Genomic DNA, 13,686 nt, shown 5'->3' with positions numbered 1-13,686 from the left:
ATGAAGTAACTTGAGATCAGACTATATTGTTTTGTACCCTGAATTTCTTAATGACATAAAATGAAAATATTTTTATTACTAAATATTGAAATACATCATCATTTTTTAATGACTATGTGGTACTCAGTGTATGAATATATGATCATTTACTTAAAAATCTTTGTTAGATTTTTAATCTGTTCCCAGTTTTTCCACAATTATAAATATCACTGCACTGCATCTTTTTATATCCATTCTTATGCACTTTTTGGTTGTTTTCTTAGTATATGTTACTGTAAGTAGAATTCCTGGGTTGAAGATTATAAATATTTTAAATATTCATGCTCTTGCTTGTTTTGCTGTTCATCTCCTATGTACCCATTTTTTAGGCACACAAAATTTACACAAGATGACCAACTCCTGGGTATCAGGGTTCATGCTTTGCCACACTGTCTTCACAGCACTTGAGGCTGGCAAGATTTTAGTGAAGTTAGTGTACCAGTGACACCCATGAAGGATATTTGAAAGTGTCCCGGAGAACCCTGAGGAAAACCTCGCATTATTTCCCAAGGGAGAGCAAGTAATAAGTTTTAACACCCATGCCTTGTGTGATCCACATCCCTGGAAGGAACTGAAATTTTCTGAGTACAATGACACCTCAGAGAATAAACACACTCCTTATCTCAGTGGAGGACTTTTTAGAGTTTCCGCCAATAGTCCGTAAACGCTTGGGGGCTCAGTTTTTTTTGTAAGTCCAACCTTGCACAACAATAATGCAACATGGGCATTCATGGGCATCAAGGCGGTGTCAGCGTCCCAATAACTTGAAGTACAAATAACTTCAGTGGCTACCACTCTGTGATTATAAATAAAATCCTTCTGGAGGCAGCATTGGCTCATTTCTTCTTCTTTCCTTTGTAGTTGGAAAATAGGGAACTAAAATGTGGAGAAAGAACTGTGGCTCGCAGCGGGCCTGGGGCTTTTGTAGGCAGTGGAAAGAGAGGGAGAGGGCTGGGGAAAGATTAAACACGTTTCCTTCACTTGTCCTCCCTTCCTACTTGCCCCTCTCTCCGTTTTCCCCTTCTCGTGGGGGACTCTCCCACTTCGGACCGGAGCCTAGAGGCGGTAGAGTTCAGCCCCTCACTTCTTAGCTAAGTTTACAGCTCCTAGCATTCCAAACCGGGCTATTTTCAAGTGACGAAACTACTGGGAATTAACAGCTCTCCGTCTTTCTCCTCTCGGTTTCCTCCTTTGGGCTGGCTGGAAACTGCAGTGAGACACCGAAGAAGCTCCGCCTTAGTAGTTCTGAACCGGCCCCTGCCTGAGGCCCCGCTGGCCACTCTTCTTCTCGAGGTCTCGCGGCCCCAGACTCTGCCCTTACGGAGGTCGCCCAGAGCCCGTTTCCCGTGGGGTCGACAGGGAAGGGCGGGTTCACCTGGAAGGCAGGGATAAAATGGTAGAGTAAGAGTTGGTGCTCAGCGCTCCCTTCTCAGCAGACTCCCTAAGCTCCCGACCGGGCACTGATCGGAGGGCGGGAGGACCCACTTCCCCACGCAGGGAAGACACGCGGCTGAGGGCCCCTCCTCGCACCCAGCAGCCCTCCTCCTCCCTGCTCTGCCAACTGGGGGCGGGGGCAGCTTGTAGCGACGCTCGGATCCTTACCAGCCCCGGCAGGCGGCGGCGAAGGCGGCTGCGGCCTAGGGCACCGGGCCGTCGCGATCCTCCTCCCACTCCCGGAAGCGCGGGGCGGGGTCCTCGGCCAGGCCACCGAGGCGGGCGCGGAAGCTGGACCAAGGCGGGGCGCGCTAGGCGCTCGCGGGTTCCGCAGTCTGTGCGCGCCCACTCCGGCTCTTCCAGGCCGCCGGTCTCTATCTAAGCAGGAGCTGTAGCGGCGGCGGCCGCAGCTCCCGGCGAGGCCTCGCGCCCCTCATAGTCCCTCTTCGGCGCTGTGCATGGAGACGCCGTCTACCACCCTCCGCTGAGCCACCGTTTCGCCCGGGACCCGCGGGGGTTGGAGTGGCCTCGGGCTCAGGCCGGCTCTGCCGAAGTCGGGCTTGGCCGCCTCTCCCCGCCGCCCGAGGGCTGCGCGTGGCCCGCGGGCCTCGTCGCCCGCGTGAATCGCCGCGGCCCGGCCGTCCCGTCCCAGGAAGTGGCCGTCGTTACCGCCATGGCTCACTCTCCGGTGCAGTCAGGCCTGCCAGGCATGCAGGTAGGCTGGAGCCGGGCCGTGGAAGGGTGAGAGAGAGGGATGCGCGGGCCAGGGCGGAAGCGGGGAACTTGGCGGTGTAAATACCGCCCCGCAACTCTGTCTCTCCTGTGGTCACGCAGGCCTCTCGCGCCGCGCTCCCAGCCACCAGGGCGTCCCTGCCCGGCGCCGCGGCCGGCTTTCGGGCCTGGGGCTGCGGGCAGTAGGGACGTGAGGCCGTGGCCTGGAGGCGGCCTTTGCTAGCCTGGAGTCGCGGTTGTCAGGGGAGGACGTAGGGTACTGGCCGCCTCGCCCTGCCCGCCACCCTCTTCCCCCAACGTCTCTGAGCTGCAGGCCCAGCGCCGGCCTCAGCCCCAAGGGAGAAGTGATGTGGGGAAATGCCCTTGGAGGCCCCGGCGCGGTCTCGGCTCTGCGGGCGGGCGGGGCGGGGTGGGGTGGGGTGGGGTGGTGGAGGCCCCTGTCACCCTCCCGAGGAGCGGACAGTAAAGTTGAGAAGCGGGAGGGGAGCTCGCTGCGCGCCCGGTCGTGTCCTGGGCCCAGCCAGGCGGAGAAGGCAGGGTGGGATGGAGGAAGGTGTAACTACCAGCCCCACTTGCAGCGCGTTAGTTCCGCGCATTTCCTTTTGGTGCAGACAGAGGGTATAAAAGTGCGAGTCTTTAAACCTGGAACAAGGAATTACTCGGGCAACTTGCCCTCGAGTCTCTGGAGACGAGGCTGACCGGCGGGATCCCGGGACACTGGCTTTTTTTACTTAGCGACTTGATTAAATGCAGATGAGTTTCTTCCCAGCAAACTTCCTCGTTGATATTTTGTGGCATCTTGGCCTACCAGTGACTTTTTTGGAGGGTGAGGATAAGTTGAATTTAAAATTTACGTGAATGCATTCAAGTTTTTCTCCATTGAGGACTTTTTCGCCCTTTGAAAAATAAAACTACCGTCCTTGGCTAATTTGTAATGTTTGTAAACGCATAAATGGTGGCAAAATGATTAAGATTAAAATCTCACGGTGCAAATAGGGTTTGTCTTTAAAGTTTTACTCTCCTAGTTTGGCTAAACGAGTGAGCCTAAGAAAACCACAGTGGATTATTTATTTTACAGACGCTTACCGGCTCATTTTCTCTGTCTTCGGTTTTAAGGGCTGAGAAGTCAGGAATCTGTTCTCATCATCTGAAACACATCGTTCTTTTTTTTGAACTCTAAAAAGAAAACTGGATTTCATTGTTAAGGTTTGGAATAGAAAAATAGTAACTTAATGTAGCCAGAACTTTAGTCCAAGTTTTTTTTTTTTTTTTTTTTTTTTTGTTGGAGTAGCAGTTAAAGTTAGTATCTTAAGAGTGTGCTTAAAGAAAAACTGCCCTTGGATTTCATCTAGAGAATTTTAAAACTCAACAGGCATTTAAAACCTAAGTTTCTGCCTACTGCTAGGTAAAAACCAAATGCGGTTTTTGCTTTGCTTTGGTTTGAATTGGAAGGCGGTGCGAACTGGGGGAAAAGTTATTTCTGACTAGGAGAACAAGAAGGCCCTCAAAACAAAACAAAACAAACAACCACCACCCCCAAACTTTTACTCAGTACTTCTTTAGACTTTTATGCTGTGTTAAATCAGGTTGCAATGTAGCACAAATGCCTCCCTTAGAGTTTACTTCAGCCTTTGTGGAAAGAGATTCAGTTTTGAAAAGGCACTTAAAGCCCCATTGGCTGGTACCCTGAAGTCAGTATCAGATGATTACCAGGTGGTATCTAGTCTCAGTATTTTTTTTTTTGTCGTCACCTTTTTTTTATTTCTTCAAGAGTAGGGATCAACACTGTTAAATCTTGGTAAAAGATAAATTTCATTTAATAATTTTGCCTCCCGAATATAGTATATTTCCTAGATAATGTTACAAGGGAACGGTTTTTATTCTTTTTTAGTATAACAGCTGGTAAGATTTTTTTTTTTTTTGGTTGAAACAACCACATTTGAGCTTTTATGTTTCAGAGGTGTGAAGGTGACTTCTGACAGTCTGTTATACTATATTTGTATTGTACATCTACAAACTGTATACTTGTTTTTAGTGTGGCATTGGGGGAAGAACATTCCTTTCCTCCCCATACTCCCCCACACCACCGAAAAAAAAAAACCCACAAAAAACAAGAATATTTATTTTCTTTGAATGAGCAGCTGCTGCTGTCCAGGGAGGCTTTCCTCAAGAGTTTTTGAGGATTAAGTTAAAGGCACGCCTGCCTTTGACTGTTGTCCTGGATAAAACTGAAGTGCTAACCTTTCAGTGCCCTGTCCTGATACATCTTATATCCCTTCCTTTCTTACCCTCTCTCATCTCCTGACCAGGGCTTATAAAGAGTTGGCTTAAAAATTTCAAAAGACAGCAGAGTAAATTGGTAGCCTAGGCAAAGGTGCTTACAAAAGTAAACCTGAATGAAACATCATTTTAGTTATAAACATAGTTTTTCACTGTCATTTTTATGCCTCTTGATTCGTACTTGGTACCATTTGAAGCATAGGTGTTACTTATGCTATTTTCTAGATCTGGAAACCAACAGAGACTAATTGAAGTGACCAAGGTGAGATAGTGTTATGTGGCAGATTTGTGACTTGAAACCAGGTTTTTTCTTACCTTCAAGACCATACTCCTCACCATGCTGTGTATTATTGCTTTATTATTAGTTTTGCATAAATTAATGTTTATTTCATTGCAACTTGGGTTTGCTGAAGAAATTAGAAATATGAGATTGATATTTTTAGTCAGTCAGCAGTCTTTATTGAACACGACTGTAAATCTGAATGACTTATCATTTTTAAGAAATGTTTAATGAAGTTTGCCAGGGGCCTTTTCTTTCTTACCTCCCACACTGTAGTTTCATATTAACATAGGGGGAAAAGTAGAAATCATGTACTGAATGTAGTAACTACCAATAGACAAGAAATTAGGTTAATTTGTGGATTTAACTACGTCTTGTCCTTCATTGAATATGGTGGTGTTTCACTCAATTTAATTAAGATTAAAAGAAAATCAAACTTTAGTTGGAGGCAGGGGCACTGATCATATTAGAGTTTGCATAGCTATAATTTTAAAAGAATTAGTTTTGGCTTAGTAATTTCTGTTACAGAATTTTATCAGTCACTTAAACTTTTCTGAACCATGACCCATGTAAGAAATACATTTTACATGAAACCTGAAACAAAAGTTTTAGAAGACAGTCTTAATCCTTTTTACTTGGTGAAGTAGTTGTGTGATGTATTTTATTTTACTCTTTTAAAAAAGGAGCCAGCCCTGGCTGGTGTAGCTCAGTGGATTGAGCACTGGTCTGTGAACCAAAGTGTCACTGATTCAGTTCTCATTCAGGGGATATATCTAGGTTATGGGCCAAAGGGGGCGCGCAAGAGGCAACCACACATCAATGTTTCTCTCCCTCTCTTTTCTCCATCCATTCTCCTCTCTAAAATAAATTAAGAAAAAAATTTTTTCACACACACACACACACACACACACACACACGAAGTTAGTTACAACACTAAATTGATTTCGCAGCTAGCTGGTGCTTTTCACCTAAATTTGAAAGACACTGATTAGCTATGTCACATGTATGGTAGAGCCTGAGATCAGTCAGCATGTTTTGAGGATGTCATAAATTTAAGATACTCTCATATTTGAAAGCATAGACACTTTATAGGAATAGTTAAAAAATTGAATGTTTGTAGTGGTTAGCATCATCCTTCCACTTCTCTAGCTGCTTGGAGAAACCTTTGCCTGAGAATTTCCCTTTGTGTGGGGAGAGCAAGAAAGACATTTAATGGCCAGATTGGATGCATTGGGAGCTTTTCTCAAGTGTTCTTGCTTACCCTGGGGAAACCTGTGTGTTCTGCAAAATCTGGTAAATGAAGGCAAACAGAAGGATGGCTGCATTTAATTGTGGCTTAAGAACTCCTGTCTTTTTTTTTTTCTTCTCCCCTTAGTGTCATATTTCCATAGTTTTTCCCCTGTTTTCATGGAAGAGGCCTCCCATCTTCAGTCTGTTAACCATCTATACTCTAGGGGAAGGTTGGCCTGTTACAGGGTGTGGACAATTAGGGTATTTGTGAGATTTAGGTTCTGAAAGCACCATCAGGGAAATGTTGAACTGTAGAATGTGGGCAGTGTCTTAGTCTGTTGAACTGGATGGGGATCCTGCATTCATGCAACACATTTGTCTGTGGTGTCAGCTGTCATATGAGGTACAGGTGAGAAACTCCTTTGGGCCTGTCTCAGGAAGTCAGCAGCTTAGTGAGGGCTGATTCAGATGAATAACCTAAGTACACAGAGCAGAGGTGCTTGGTGAACCTGGCTCTCAGAGCTGGGAGTGGAGGGGCAGCACAGGTCCAGGGAAGGGGGCCTGTGTTCCTAGCTACAGTGGGTTAGCATTGTTGAGCGTTCTGTGCTTTAGGAACCATGCTTTCTCAGTTGCAGGTGGTAGGAGAAGGTAGAAGGAGTTGGAATCTGGGAGGTGCTAGGAGCCAGCATGGAAGGCAGTGGAAGCACTTGAGGTGAGAGGAAACCTCAGGAAAGTGAGAGTAGGAGCAGAGACATTAGAGCAGTGGGAGGTCCCATTGTCAGCAAGGTAGCCCAGGTGGATCTTTTCACAAGGTTCATTTAAACCTTGGTTATTTGAACTCTAAGCATTTTATAGTCTTATTTATTCTCTCCCATCTCCCTTCTTTTTGACCCTTTTTGCTGTTTTATGCTGGAGTAATAAGGAAAATAAAAGCACATTTTTCTGTAATTGTTAGTTGCCTAAGTTTTTTAAATACCTATTTTAATACTTCACATTCCCTCTTTTCCTATGCCACCAAAGCTTAACAGTATTACGAATTGTTTTGTTTAAAAGTGTTTGTGAGGATGAGAGTTGTCAGACGATTTTTAAAAACTAAAATTAAAAATATAACTTGGAGAAGGCCAGGGCCTTTGGATCTTATCCCAGATCGGGGACCTTTTTTTATTTTTTTTTTAATTTTAAAAGATTTTGTTTATTTATTTTTAGATCAAGGGGAAGGGGAGGGAGAAAGAGAAGGAGAGACACATCAATGTGTGGTTACCTCTCACATGCCCGGAACTGGGGATCTGGCTCACAACCCAGGCATGTGTTCTGACTGGGAATTGAACTGGGACTTTTTGGTTTGCAGGCTGGGGCTCAATCCACTGAGCCACACTAGCCAGGGCTGGGAACATTCTTGATAGTATTTTACATAGAACCAGGTCAGCTTCAAGTAGAAATTGGTCAGATTAGATTTTTCTAGGCAGCACAGTGTTTCAGCAGAGAGTAGTTAGGGGTAAGTGGAAGCCATTGTCATTGAATTCTTGTTTCTTTTTGTAATTTTTTGTCCTCATATTTGAGCTATGGCTCTGATGTGTGGAGCTGAGCTTACTTGTTTGATACAAGTTGACCCTGCTTTTCAGTTGAACCGTATTTTTCTGAGACCTTGGTTTAGGATGTAGTGTGAGTGGTTACTGAGTAAATGAGCCTTTCTAGTTGCTGCTTTCTATGTGTCTGATGATTTCTTGAGAAACATGCCACTTCACCCTCTTAGTTGAGTGATTTATCCCTGTGATTCATGCAGAGTTGCCTGCTTGGAAACTACCTGCAGGAAATGGACCACACCCAGCCAACCTTTCTGTGGCTTTTTTTCTGCTTTAGATTGAGTATTATCATTAATAGAATCTTGTGGCAGGAGTGCAGGAAATAGAAGTTGCTTTCTGGTATCCCTCTCTTGCTGCTTAGAGTCAACCACTGTCATTGGACCTGTCGTTTCCCATAATTCATGTTTTTGCATTAATACCAAGTGCTTTGGGAAAAACAAAAACAAGCAAACAAAAAAATGGCTATGGCAACACCTGGCTCCTGGAGGTGTTTCCTAATCTAAAACTTGGTTCCTTGGTTTCCAAGGTTGAGATTAGGGAAAACAGAACAAGATGTACTTTTGATTGCTACAATATATAGAATATCCCACATTGTGGATTACAGAGGAACTCTATACTCCTCTAAACAAGCACAGCCTTGAGTTTAGGGACCTTTCATTATGTTTTCATGAGGGTTCTTGGTCAGCAGAAGGAATCTTAGCTGTTCAACATCCTGTTGGTATCTGCATAAAATGTGGGAACATTAAAACTTTTATGCTAATACTTACCAAATATGTAGCTGGTGTTTATCTTCCCATTATTTTCAGTCTCTGTGTTTTTAAAGACTTTCTGGTCTTTAGATTTGAAAGGACCATATGGACCCAAATCCTTTTATAGGATTAATTATTTAGGATTTTTATTTAGATTTTATTAAAGAAATTATACATATGTTTTAAAGAGTCACATGGCTTCATATGATTGTTTGGAAAGATAATAGTTACTTGTCCCTTGCTTCCATTTCCTCTCCTCATGGGCAGCACTTTTTATCTCTCTTACCTGATTGTTGTTATTACTTCTTTGTGAAGAACTTCAAAATTGGTGCTGCTGCCCTGGCTGGTGTGCCTCAGTGGATTGAGTACCGGCCTGCAAACCAAAGGGTCGCCAGTTTGATTCCCAGTCAGAGCACATGCCTGAGTTGCAGGCCAGGTCCCCAGTTGGGGGTGTGAGAGAGGCAACCACACATTGATGTTTCTCTCCCTGTATTTCTCCCTTCCTTCCCCTCTCTAAAAATAAATGTTTAAAAAAATTGGTGCTACTTTTTTTCTGGTTCCAGGCATTATTTCTGAAGGTGAGAATTTACTTCTTGCCTCCTTCATTCATGTTACCTCCCCTTCTTCTGGTGTTATTTTTGTAGCTTTGGTTCGGTCACTGTGAACAATTAATGTGACAGTGTAAACAGTATTCACAGCCCTGCCCTTAGTAAACCAGGAATACTTTTCAAATCTTTTTTGGAAGTCGTTTTTTTGGTAATGTACTTAGTTTGGGCTGCTATAACAAAATAGCATAGATTGGGTGGCTTAAACAACATTTATTTCTCACAGTTTTGGAGGCTGGGAAGCCTAGGATCAAGGTGCTTCAGTGTCTGGTGAGAACCCGGTTCATTAACAGTGTCTTATTGCTGTGTCCTCACATGTCAGGAGGGGCAAGGAACTCTGAAGTCTGTTGCATTTATTAGAGCATTAATTGCAATCCTCAGAGCTCCATTCTCATGACCTAATCACCTCCCAAAGGCCCCACCTTCCTAATACAATCACATTTGGGGTTAGGTCTCAACGTCCAGATTTTGGAGGGGTCACATTCAGTCTGTAGCAGTACTTACACTTATTCAACCCCAAATTTGTATCAGTTGTTGAAACCTTTTGGGAAGTTTAGAAAGGGCAGACAGACTCTCTGTCAGGTTCACCTTTCTGCAGAATTCTGCCGGTGAGCTTGTCGACCTTCTTGGTATGGACTGGTAATCTTCCACATTTGGTGCCCTGCTGGCTTCCTCTGTTTTTGTCCTCCGGATTCCTCATGCTGCCCTCCGTGGTACGGCTTGTTTTCTGTCTCCTGTCATCATCTTTCTTGGTTTACACCACTGTGTTGGTGGAACATATTTTGCAGTACCTTATAAGAGACAGGTTTTTGAGGCCTTGAATACCTGAAATTTTTTTTATCTTTCTCTTCCATTGATATTTTGGCATGTAATATAGACATAGGGTGGGAATTATTTTCCTCCAGAATTTTGAAGGTATTTCTTCACTGTTAGCTTCCAGTGTTGCAGTGCCACACCAGTTTTGTAGGATCTGAATTGTTTTTGCATCCCTCGTTCACAGGTTACCTCCCCTGATAATCCCCAACTTCTGACACACAGTGACATCTTTTTGGGGGTCTTATTTTAATTTTTTTGTGATAGGTACTTTGTATGCCCCTTTAATTAGTCAGTGCAGGTCTTTTTTGTTACTTCTTGGATTCCCCTTCCCTTCCATTTTCTTTTTCTCTATTAAACTATTTTTTTGGGGTATTGGACCTTCTGGACTGGTTTTCAAATATTCTTACCCTTTTAAACTTAATTTCCATCTCTGTCTTTTTTCCTTGGCTTTAGTGGTTGTCTCAACTTTCTCTTCTAATGAGTATTTCATTTCTGCTGTTTTGTAAATTCTAAGAGCTATTTTTGGTTCTCTGAATGTTCCTTTGTTACAGTGTTTTTTGTTGTTGCAGTTGGAATATCTGTTTTTATCTCCCTGAGTACATTAATTCTGTATTTTTTTTCTAATAGTTTTCCCCCTTTGGTTGGTTTTGGTCTCTATTTTTGTGGTAGAACCCATCTTCAAGATACCTACTCATATGTCAGAATGGGGGACTAAGATGGTTGGAAATCTGAGCTTTCGAGCAGCGCTTTTTTTTTTTTTTTTTAAGTGTTTTTTATTGATTATATTTTTACAATAGTTCCAATTTTTTCCCCTTTGCTCCCCTCTGCCCAGCACCACCCTTCCCCCAGCAGTCCCCCCCCACCCCCAGTCCACACCCATGGGTTATACATACAAGTTCTCTGGTTTCACCCTTGCCTATATTATTCTTTTAAATAAACAAACAAACAAATAAATAAATTAATTTTTTAGCAATAAAAAGTGCTTTTTTCCACCATAGTGTTGTCAGCTCCTCTTACTGGGCAGGGTAGTTGAAGAATGGCTTATGTCATTTTCTTTCAGCTTTTTATGCATTTCTCCTTCCTGGGGAAGCCCTCCCTGAGGTCTTCTTGATCTGCCCCCATATGGACTGGCAGACCTTGCTTACAGTTGACATACCCCTCAGACTGATACCTCTTCTTTGGCCTGGTGCCTCATGCCCACCTGAGTGCTAGATGGAGGGAAAGGACTGAGTGTGGGCATAGTATCTTGTGTAGCTTCATTCTGTGCCAGAAACCCTCAATTTTCCTTTCCAGGGAATATGCTTTCAGTTGTTTCTTTGATAGGGAGAAGACAGTCCTGGTATTTGATGACTTCTTTAACTCCTCCTCACTGTCGGTGCTTCCTTCCAGAGGTTCCTGTGCTGCAAATTCCTGAGTTTAGGGGATTTGGCACTGCGAGTGGAGTTTTTTATTTCGCCACCTGTCTTTAAGCATTTGTTTTCTCCTCGCTATTTTCCCACCACCCACTTTCCAGCCTCTGTAATTTTGTTGCTGTTGATCTTCTCTTTCCTCGTTAAGCAGAAGATTATCCTATTTAAGAAAATCCTTTTTGTTATAGTTTTAGTGGGATTTCATCAGAGAAGGAAAACTCTGACTCCAAAAAACCTCCGCTGCCTTGCGGCATACCTCTTCAGGGGAAAGGCTAAGGGAGTAAACCCCGACAGAAAATCCGGAGCCGGAGTCCCTAAGGCGGTTTGACGTTGTAGTCAACACCGGCAACTCCTGCGGCGCACCTGAACCCAAGCTGTATCGACTCCGTCTTTCCCTTGGACCCTTCAGCTGCGAAGAGAGGGGGGGTCTGCTGCATGGGCAACAGCAGACCCTCCATATTACCCTGCCCAGGCTCTGTAGCTTCAGCGTCATCGCAAGATGTCGATTCAACACGGGAGGAGACAGATACCATGTCACTCCCGAGTCGGACTGCACAGCCATTCTCGGCGGTGCAGATAGACTCTTAAGAAGCTACACCATCGTCTCTCGAGACGGACAGCTGCCGACGACGAGTGGGATTTCAGTATTAATCAAAATAGATGCCTATCCTCAGGGTGCTCTCTACCTGGAAGTCCACTCCTTCGACTTATAGATAAATGAATGGAATAAATGGAATTTGAATTCCAATGTCAGGACTGCTTGGGGCCTGAGGGTGGGGAAGGACTCTTCAGCCACACTACACTGTTCCCTTCATTCATGATTGTGCTTTCTGCTTTCTCTCTGTAAGTGTACAGCAATATAAACATGCTGTTTTTCCATATCTCTTAACAGTCACTGACCTCCACCACCCTAATTTGAACTGAGAACCTGCTTTTTTCCATTCTGTCTCGTTTACTGGTCTCAAGATCTTGTGGGCACAGAACCATTTTAGGGAACCCTCTTTGGAGAAACATTTGCTTAAGTTGACTGATGTTTTGGGGGCTCAGCCCATGGTCCAGAATTGAGGTCTGCTTCTTGGGAGGGTAGCGAGGGCAGCGTCAGTGGCCTGCTGTCTCGTGGCTCTCAGTACAGGGCTTGGGCACAGGTGCACAGCAGATGTTGAGTAGTTTGCCAGGGTGGGTTAAGGAGCCTGTGTGGCAGATCCAGTTTGTTATTCATCAGAAGATAGTGGGCTAAGGAGTGGAAAGCGGGTATCTCTGCATGCTCACTGCAAACCACAAGCTTGGGCACTGAATAGAGTTGCTCCTTACACACTTGACATCAATGGATGAATAACTCAAGGGAGCAGATAGAAACTCAGAAAGCTGTTCTTTGAGAGACTGCTTTAAAATGATTTCTGACTTAAGAAAAAAATGCTTTTCTGGGGATAGAAATTTACAGTGACAAACCACTGAGTAAAAATGAAAAGTAATACAAAATTTGGGATTAAGTGTTAGCCAGCAGCTATTTTAGGCAGAGTTTTGTAGAACTATAAAATCATGTGCAGTGTGTTTAATTCGAAGTTGTTAAATTGCTTCCTGAAGTCCTGGTGAACTGAGAATCTGCTGAGCAATGGTATTGTTTGAACATTCTTTTAGTGTGTTCATGTACTTTCATTGTATCAAACATTTTGTGAAAGGTAATATGAAAAGAAAAGATACTTCTGGTGAAGATAGCAGCATAGGGCAGACATGGCTCACCTCTTCACAAAACCACATCAAAATTACAACTAAAATACAGAACAGACATCACTAATATAAGGGATAAAGAAGCCAGTGACTCTCAAACCAGTAGGAGATACAGTATTCCTTCACCCCCCACGATAGGTGAAAATCCGCCAAGTAGAAATCTTACATTTATTTTAGTATATATATATATTTTAAGGCTTTATAAACCTTTCCCACACACTTATAAACTGTTCCCAGTCCCTTATTAACCTTTTCCACACTTTTATAAACACTACTTATGTTCTTAAACATATTCTACATTCTTAAACCTACATAACCTTAACAACATGTGTATACAGTACTGTAAAATTTTATATGGGTAACTCACCAGTGAAGTATACTACAACTTGAGTGATGAAGATGATGAATTAGCTGTGCAGTACTGATGACAATGAAAGTGATGAAGATGAGATGAATATACTGCACAGCAAGGAAGAGCATTACAGCTCTTCTAAACTCACCACTTCATCAGGTGATTCTTCAGGTGGTGCAGTAGTATCTTTGGCCTTGTCTGTAACTTCTACTTCTGCTAAAGGCATAGGTGTAACTGACTTCTTCGTTCAGTGATGAACATTGTTATGGGGAGTTGCTGGTGCTGCATCTTCTGATTGAGAATGTTTTTGTAAACTGGCATGGCACTGTCAATTGAATTTGCAAACTGCAACGAACGAACCATATGGGGGTCCCATTCTTCAGCCACTCATTGAAGTTCTTTGGCCATTCTGACCATGGTTGCAAGATGATCAAGTGTTAGGCCAACCT

The 13,686-nt window shown here is 43.8% G+C and overlaps 1 protein-coding gene across 2 annotated transcripts in view; it reads left to right on the top strand.

The window, feature by feature from the left end:
• Positions 1-1,670: 1,670 nt before the first annotated feature.
• STK24 (serine/threonine kinase 24) overlaps positions 1,671-13,686 on the top strand; it is a 173,008-nt gene continuing 160,992 nt past the window's right edge. The window contains exon 1 of one of the 2 annotated variants that reach the window (XM_090258839.1): positions 1,671-2,188. In XM_090258839.1, coding sequence (XP_090114965.1) covers positions 2,147-2,188 — 42 coding nt within the window. In that variant the 5' untranslated portion in view covers positions 1,671-2,146. The remainder of the gene's footprint in view (positions 2,189-13,686) is intronic. The other variant, XM_090258838.1, reaches the window with a different exon arrangement.

The sequence above is a fragment of the Furipterus horrens genome, unplaced genomic scaffold (genome assembly GCF_987537825.1).
Source record: "Furipterus horrens unplaced genomic scaffold, mFurHor1.1.pri manual_scaffold_12, whole genome shotgun sequence".
Taxonomy (NCBI): Eukaryota; Metazoa; Chordata; class Mammalia; order Chiroptera; family Furipteridae; genus Furipterus; species Furipterus horrens.
This window is presented reverse-complemented; position numbering and strand designations above follow the sequence as displayed.